Here is an 8,270-nt window from a genome sequence, read left to right as displayed (position 1 = left end):
ATATATATATATATATATATATATATATATATATATATATATATATATATATATATATATATACCCATGTATAAATCCTTCCAAGCCAAGCATTATAGCAGAACGCATGTAACGACTAGACAGGCTTGGATAATCATTATCACCGTAGAAGGAGACGACATGAGAAATTATACAGGGGCGTAAATCGAGGCGCCGAGCCGTAATGCGTGCGACTGAAATGTGACCGTGTTCATTTACCGATCCCAGTAGGAAATGAGGACAACGGCAGTCAAGCCAAGGTTAATATCGCTAAAGCAACCGCTTCCTCTTCTTCCTCCTCGGAAGTCCCCGTCAGGCCGTTGCAAATTGTTCGGAGACGTTTACTTTCCGCTTGCGATTATGTCCCACTCGTTTGCAGCCCGTCTTAACGTTACGGTGTCGCCATCTCGCGGCAAATTGCTTCACGGGACGCGTAAACGCAGCAGCCACGCTTTTCCCTTACGTATACAGAGTATCCAGGGAATCCAAGTACGTATAGGATGCCGCGTAGATACTCGGCAGCGCTACTGTAAAACTCATCAAGAACTTAACGCTGACGTAATGCGTACGAGTACGATATCATTGCTTTAATGGATAATATTTTTCATTCTCGCCCCTTGTCGCTTTATCTTTCTCCTTTCTCTTCTTTCGCCGGCAATAACAAGCTGCGTTACCGTCCAGCGCGCGTCTAACGAGCAATTTGGACGAGTTCCTGGCAATTTCGACAGCCGTACCAACATTCCTGATAAAAAGACAATTAAGTCAAACGCTACATCCAGACAGACAGGAGAACACGCGGTTGTCAGGGTGGTACCCCTTTTTCTTTTTTGCGCAACTGAAATTACCGTCACTCTTAGTATCGTAAGAGGCGTTAATGCTGGTCGTTAAACTACCCTTAGGTCCAATACGATCCTGGCAGCTAAACCGGAAACTGCGACCGTTCACCGACCAAGTGGTGTCTAAGTATTTTTAAAGCCTGAAAAAAAAAATTTTTATTCTTTTCAAAATTGACTAACGAATTATGCGCATTAGGGGTGGCATTGTACATTCGAAACCAGCGGTGTAGAAGGGACTTTTTTTTTCAGAGAGATGAAATACTCATCTTCTGGCGGGAGGTAAATTGTTCGGAATTTTAATTACAGTGTGTGTCTGCACGAGCGAGGACTTTTTCCACTTGTGACTTTAGGTAAATCGCACGTAGCATCGCGAGTGTCGTTACGTGTGTATCGTGCTAATTGCAAGAACGAGCCCTAAAGGACACCTGTCGCCTAGTCTCGCTCGAGGGTGTATAAAACCTTTTATGCTTAATTATACAAAAAACAAAAAAAGACAATGTTGAGTGAGGAAATATAATTGAAATCGAATTTTAAAAAATCATGTCGATATAGACCTTATAAAAAAATAGGAAGTCAAATTAACCAGTATATTTGTACGATGCAAAGGGGCAGTGAATTTTGTGCTAATTATTATAAAAATTAATAAAGACATGTCCGACGAGGTAAAATATGAATAAAGGATATTGAGGATCCTCAAGTGACTGGGTAGTCGATATCTTTTAAAAATTTTTTTAATAAGCGACGTTCCTCATGGTGACGGATGGGAAAGATGCAAATTCAGTGTTTTCCTATGCGACGAGACAAATGGATCTGGAACCTTGTAATTCCGGTATTAAAATTGCAAAATGCGCAATGGGCGCAAACGGATTTTCTTATTCCCTCGCTCTTCTAAGTTTTTCCTATATTCCTCTCTCTCTCTCTCTCTCTATCCCTATATCCTATACCTCTCGTGCTTACTCGCTCAGTCACTCCACGACTCACTGACTCTAACCTGGCAGACTGCGCGTGGGTCTCAAGAGGTACTAAATGAAAACCGCTGTTAGCAGCAGCAGTAGCAGTCCTATTCACGTCTCCGGCTGCGTCATATTAAAAACCGGCCATTGTTCGATACTCTGAAGGGGAAAAAAAACTGCCCGCTAGAATTGACTCCGACCACCTGTCACGTTGTCACCCCTGCTCGTGGTTGGCCAAACTCCCTTATCCCACTTGCTACCCTCCCGCGCACTGTCATTATCATTTTTTTCTGTGCGTTCTCCTGTTTTTATTAACTTTTTCAATTTTTCAAATCACTAGCTCCGTCGGTAACCTCTCAGACGCTCGGTCGGTAACATATTTTAATTAAAAAAAAAAATTAGAGCTCCTGGATCAAAGATACATTTTTCTCCTAATCAAAACGTCTTCGGGATGCGTCGACTGTATGCAATTTTTGCCTTAGGATTTTAGAAATCTATCAGCTGCAACGTATAGTCAACTCCTGAAGAATTACTAGATTAAATAATTTTATTTTGAAATTATATAAAATTCGAGAACAAAAGTCATGACGAATATCCCGGAAGGCAATTCTTCGAAGAGACCTTAAGCCGGGTTCACGAGCAGGTAGAAAGGCAGCTCTGACGATTTATGAATTCCATAGCAGGAATTCGCAACAATGGTAACAAAGCATACGTATATTCCTAATGTCAAACCCCTTAGTCACCATCAACGTACCATAACCAAACGCGTAAAGCGACAAGGGTTACCTTCGGAGTAAAAGCCACACAGAGGGTGGAAACCGGACATTCTCCAAATATTTGCAAGCACGGCAATAAGTCATATCAAGCAGCGTAGGATTCAGTGCCGTCCAGATATGGCTTCCTCCGACCTGTCCCTTTAGTATAAAATCCATGTCATAGGTAATTTTCCATATATCAAAAGTATCTCAAAATTCTGTCAGCCTGCGCTCTATTAAAAAAACTGAGAATTGCGACAGACCCATGGAAACAAATAAAAAGAATATACACCTCCTACGAGATTCAATTCTTACGGCGGCCATTACCGTTGGCCCAGAAGTCACGTAACATCCTCGACCCAAAGTTTCCCCAGTAAATGTTTCACGAAAGTTTGGTAAAGTTTTGAAAAATAATTGATGCTGGGACACAAAAGAGCTAAATCCTTTCGGCCATTAGTATAATATCGAGGAGAAATCGGGTTGCTCGTGACATTATGGTAATGACGGTTCCGTCGCGAAAGGCCACGCGGCCCTCGCTGTTCTCATTCGGCGCGAAGCGACGGCACGGGAAAGAAACAAAAGAAAAGAAAAATTATAATAACAATACAGAAAGGTAGGAGCGAGCAAAGGGATAGAAAAAAAAAAAGGAGTGCGAGATGAGAAACTCACAGCAGCGTGACGAGAGACGGCTAGTAGGACTCGAAGAGATAGAGAAATTAAAAAAAAAAAAAAAACATGAAAAGTAGGATTCTCTTACGTGACACGTCCATACGGCTCGAGGGTTGGTACTTTTCCGTGGTCTCCAACCGTCTTCCTGACTGCGCTTTGAATTTACGGACTGCGAGCTGCGAATTGCGAATTAAACTATTTCGTTGATTAAAAAGCTCTCGTAGTCCGGGCCGCGGGACGAGAGTACCGAAAGGCGCGTTCACAACGACGCTTGGAATACGTTAATGGGAGTCCCGTGGTACTACAGTTTAAAGTGAAAAAAAAAAAAGAACAGGATTCGTACCAATGAGTCCCCGTCGCGTAAACATTATTTATTGTTAGGAGGTTTGCTTTGAAATATTTCGTCTTTGAAAGCGCAACTGACTTGGCATCGTCCACACTTGACTTACAGTCTTCTCCTCTTCGTCTCTCTTCCTCATCGTTTCTCTACCTCATCGTATCCTCTTTGACTCTCTCTCTCTTTCCCGTTCTCTTCCTTCTCCGCGAGCCACTCGAGCACTTTGCGACTTGTTAGGCTTCTGCAGTGACTGACGAAAATGCCAAACGAAAATGAAGAAGCTTCGGTGTGGATTAATAAGCAGCGGGAGTCGCTACCGCGTGCTTCTGACAATCGCTGCAGTGTGTACCGAATTTAATACTAGTAAGTTGGTATCAACTGATCTATGTGTATAACTATTTTTCTTCGTATATCAAGGCTGAAAAATTCGTCACGTACTTTATAAACAAAGAAGACAAAAGGACTCCCCATAATTTACTGAGTCCTATCCCTTGATCGTATACGTGAGGGTTCGGATCAGTACCCTGGGCTATATCCTGGAGATTTCGGTGTGAAGCATCCCTAAGTCCGCAACTGGTTGAGAGCAGTAGGTATTGCAAAGTAAAGCGTGAAACGTGCGCCCCGAATAAACGATAAATCTGTTGGTTCCCCGAGCCTGCGGCGGCAATCCCCACTGGCGTTACCACCCTATGCCTGATATACGTGGTGTTTCCAAAAGTTAATATTCTTTTTTGACTTTACGATCTGTAATCTTTTTTGCGTTATCAGATTGTTTTACATATGGAGCTGATCAGAACGTATCCTAATTATACAGGGTGTCCAAAGTTAATTAACATGGACAGATATATCTGAAATAAATTGAGATGGATACATTTTTTTCATACGGCAGTTTTTCAGCTTCAAAAGGAAATAATAATGCTGATGCAATAATAATGCATCGTATGTTATTACGATTTAATGTAAAAATTCCTTTTTTCTCATTTTCGGCGAAGCACTCAATTTTCAAGAATTGAAATCAAAGTTTCGTATAAAAAAAATGTATCTTAAATACAATTGTTTTAAGAGTCGACGTAAAGATTGTCGTTACGATTTACAACGATCTTCCTTCACGTGGTAATTGTAATAACACAATGCATTGAATGATACTCATGCGTGTAGTTTATGGAATTCATATTAATAGAATAATTTACCTGGATTGTTGTTTTCTTTTATGTATCTCATTCGGCAATTCGCGAAAAAACACTGAAACAGATCATAAAAAATACGCAAGGTCATTATGGTACATAGAGTTAGCGTGTTTGCGGGTTTCGCTTCGATTTTATTTTCGATCAAAAACAAGGGCTGTACTGGAATTCTAATATGCGAATTTTCTCAAGTTTGCCAATTACCCAGAATATCGTCGAACTTACTAGAAGAAGATCGATGATCATTTGCTTTCGACAATTCGCTGAAATTGAAAACCGACAAATATGACGCTTCAAGTAACGGTGTAGAAGACAATGATATAAATACATTACTGTTCCAGTCATTTTAAATTTGGAAGATAAAAATTTCCTAAATACATTTATATTTTAAGGAAAAAATTTTATCGTAAAAATTGTTACGATTTACAACGATCTTTCTCCACGTGATAATTGCAATAATGCTGAATGCATTGAATGATACTCATGTGTACAGTTTATGGATTTCATACTAATAGGATGATTTACCTGGATTGTTGTTTTCCTTTATGTATCAAATTCGGTAATTCACGAAAAAACACTGAAAACAAATCGCACAAAATAGACAAGATGAATCGTCCGGCCACACACAAAGAAGACAAATGGCCCACTCGTCGTGAACTAGTAAGGGTGCCGTCACATCGAACGTACTTCGTGTATCGCGATCTCTCGCGGCCAATCAGGAACCCACAATTCCGTTCTGTTAACTACTGGAAAACTAACAACAATGTGTGATTGGCTGATGCAAATTACGCGGTATACAATGTACGCATCATGGGTAATTAGCTTTACAGATGTCGCCATCAGGCAGCAGTTTTAAAAACAGTGCAGCCAATTTTGAAAGACCGTAATTTTAAATATTTGAAAACTGTTTTTTGAAATTATTGAAAATTGACAATATAACGAGTTTCACCGTAAGCTATCAGACGGTTTCATTTTGTATCAATAAAACAGAATTTAATTTACATACGAAAACAGTTGCGTTACGTTACGCTAGTCAATTATATTCTGATTGGTGTTTTTATAATCTTTCATAGTTAAAGCATCAGAGTGACGCAATTGTTAGTAAAGGTTTGAGTTGACCTAATCTGCGGTATCTTCTTCTCGTAATTCCATACGTTTCAAGGTATTATCTATACTGTAATTGAATTAAATAATAGTATCAAGGATTTGATACAATGACAATAATTGTAGGTTTGTATATTCAAAAGAAACTTTTATTATATCCATCCATACGAACTAATCGTTTTTACGAAAGTCGTAGGTTAATACAGTAGAAAATTAATCTAGAATTAAGGGATATTGGCGAGATAATCCTTTACATTAGAAGGATCCAATCGTCTGAAGCCATTTGCATCACATATACCAACTTCGATATTGTCAGCAGTCATCTGACCCTCAAATCCTTCTTTTAATGTAAGAATGGCAGTGTGAATAGCATCATCAAGTTCTAAATCCTCACTATACCTTTTTTCCAAGAAGGTTTTACCATTATTGAAATTCTTTCCCATTGCAGTAGCCTTCCAGGCAAAGTAAGCACCAGATGGATCGCATTGGTATAAATACGGTTTGTCGTTGTCCCAGCCACAGATCAAAAGTGAAACTCCAAAAGGTCTAACACCTCTATAATTATTAAGAAAAAATAAATTGTATGAGAAAAAACGTTAACCAGGTAAGTCAAAGAAAAATATGATTTTTGAAGCTGATAATAATTAAATCCCATGAAATAATACCTACCCAGATTGAGTATATTCTTGCATAAGCATAGCAACTCGCTGTACAAGTTGGGCAGTTGGTATAGGTTCTTGGTAAACTAGGAGATACTGCTGAGCCATTTTACGGGCCTGTTTCACTAACAATCTGTAATCTGGACCCATCCCGCTGTAGATCATACCAATGTGCTTCGTAATCATTTCAACTTTGTTTACGCTATGTTCTTCGTAAAGTATAGACTTGTGCTTATTTTCTGTAGCTAATACCACACCATTTGATGCTTTAATCCCCACAGATGGAGCACCTGCTGCAACTGCTGCCAGTGCATATTCAATTTGCACCAATTTTCCAGATGGGCTATTCAAAATATTAAAATAATCAAAATTACAAGGGATTTGTTATTCGTGATATATGTCAAGTCACTGTGTCTCATAACGATTAGACAAATTATTTAAATAATATAACATTTGGTGAGAATACAAAATTTAAAAAATCAAAGTAATTAAGTATAATGAATATAATCATATATGTTCTAATAATTTTTCAAAATTTATTATTTTATCTTGTATTTGGAGTAATCTAATGTGTCATCTAGCCAGGTTACCAGACATGATATCGTCTATACAAATTCATGGCAAATACATTTCTGCAATATTAAAATTAATATCCTTTAAATTGATCAAGTTTAATATTCTACATAGGAATCAAAATAGTAAAAGGAGAGTAATACATACCTAAAAGTGGTTAAAGAAAAACTGTACCGCTCAGTAGCCATGACGATTACTTTGCAACAACCGAAATATACTGAAACTGTAGAGGACCGCCAACAATGCAACCAACTATACAGTTCCGCCTAATAATTGTAGGGATGTTAGTTATGTTCCTATAGGGAATTTACTAGTTGCGAAATTCATTCGGCTACGTTCACCCAGAGATTAGTAGGGAGATGCACAACGCTACGGTTTTAGGCGATACCAAAAACATGGCGCTAAATCGTAGCGGCGAGTCCGGGAATAAAATTTTGTCATCATCGCCTCCGTCGATAATGCATATCCCGTCGTAGCCGAGCTGAACGTGATCACGAACGAGTAGCCTGGCGGGCAGAGTCCTCCGCTACTTATCGCTGGTTCCCAAAGCAACACTTAAAACGAGACAACTCATCGGATATAGCCTAAATACTTTTTTTCTTTGCAATCCTAAATTCGATCGCACAGTGTAAGCTCGGTAAGTTTAATATGACAAAAGCAAGCAACTCATGTCTGCCTGCACTGAAGCGTATGATGCCACAAGCATATTTAATACATATTCTACCGATGTTGCGTAGCAGAACGATTGTTGAAACCTATCAGGAACTGTAGAACTTCTCGAGAACTATTGGAAAAGCCTATTGTTGAAACATTTTCAACAGATTTTAAAAAAGTGCGATGCTGGAGCTGACATCCGTGTAGCACCTCCATTTTTGTAATGTTAATATAATATGTATCAATATGTATTTTAATAGAGAGTCCACAGTGTTCTTCTCTCGTCGGTGCGCTATAAACGCGGAATTGGCAAAATCCAGAAGACTCGCGTGGACGAGGAAAAATTATTTAGTACGCAGCAGAATCTGCGGTTGATCACTCGGAAACAAGTATAGCTGAAAATATAGTCAAACACTACCGCGCAACATGGGAACACTTTCCGAATGCATCACCAAAATCTCACACAAATATAAGTCAGATCTATGCTATACTTCCGGTATCAGCTGAGTATAGCAAATTTATGGCTTT

At 39.0% G+C, this 8,270-nt stretch overlaps 2 protein-coding genes across 6 annotated transcripts in view; both read right to left on the bottom strand.

Moving 5' to 3' along the window:
• Positions 1-8,270, bottom strand: part of LOC107269498 (RNA-binding protein Musashi homolog 2) — a 150,543-nt gene that overhangs the window by 120,420 nt on the left and 21,853 nt on the right. For 3 of the 5 annotated variants that reach the window (XM_025086789.1, XM_025086791.1, XM_025086790.1), the window contains one exon: positions 4,759-4,810. In XM_025086789.1, coding sequence (XP_024942557.1) covers positions 4,759-4,810 — 52 coding nt within the window. Of the gene's footprint in view, positions 1-4,758; positions 4,811-5,277; positions 5,406-8,270 lie in introns of those variants that run through there. The other 2 variants (XM_015743390.2, XM_025086793.1) reach the window with 2 other exon arrangements.
• LOC107269467 (proteasome subunit alpha type-2) lies at positions 5,980-7,394 on the bottom strand. The gene is made up of 3 exons (XM_015743337.2): positions 7,236-7,394; positions 6,526-6,858; positions 5,980-6,411 (listed from the first exon to the last, which is right to left on the bottom strand). The coding sequence occupies exons 1-3, from the start codon at positions 7,274-7,276 to the stop codon at positions 6,081-6,083; spliced, it is 705 nt and encodes a 234-aa protein (XP_015598823.1). The 5' UTR covers positions 7,277-7,394; the 3' UTR covers positions 5,980-6,080.

The sequence above is a fragment of the Cephus cinctus genome, unplaced genomic scaffold, assembly GCF_000341935.2.
Source record: "Cephus cinctus unplaced genomic scaffold, Ccin1 Ccin1_scaffold0662, whole genome shotgun sequence".
Classification (NCBI taxonomy): domain Eukaryota; kingdom Metazoa; phylum Arthropoda; class Insecta; order Hymenoptera; family Cephidae; genus Cephus; species Cephus cinctus.
The sequence above is the reverse complement of the archived record's forward strand: the minus strand, read 5'-3'. Positions and strand labels throughout refer to the sequence as shown.

What these genes read in the sequence shown, in the direction of transcription:
- LOC107269467 (XM_015743337.2), bottom strand. Translation starts at nt 7,276, where the DNA reads ATGGCTACTGAGCGGTACAGTTTTTCTTTAACCACTTTTAG. An exon ending in TTTTCTTTAACCACTTTTAG is followed by an intron (nt 6,859 to 7,235) that starts GTATGTATTACT and finishes TATTTTGAATAG; the next exon opens with CCCATCTGGAAAATTGGTGC. An exon ending in CAAGAATATACTCAATCTGG is followed by an intron (nt 6,412 to 6,525) that starts GTAGGTATTATT and finishes TAATAATTATAG; the next exon opens with AGGTGTTAGACCTTTTGGAG.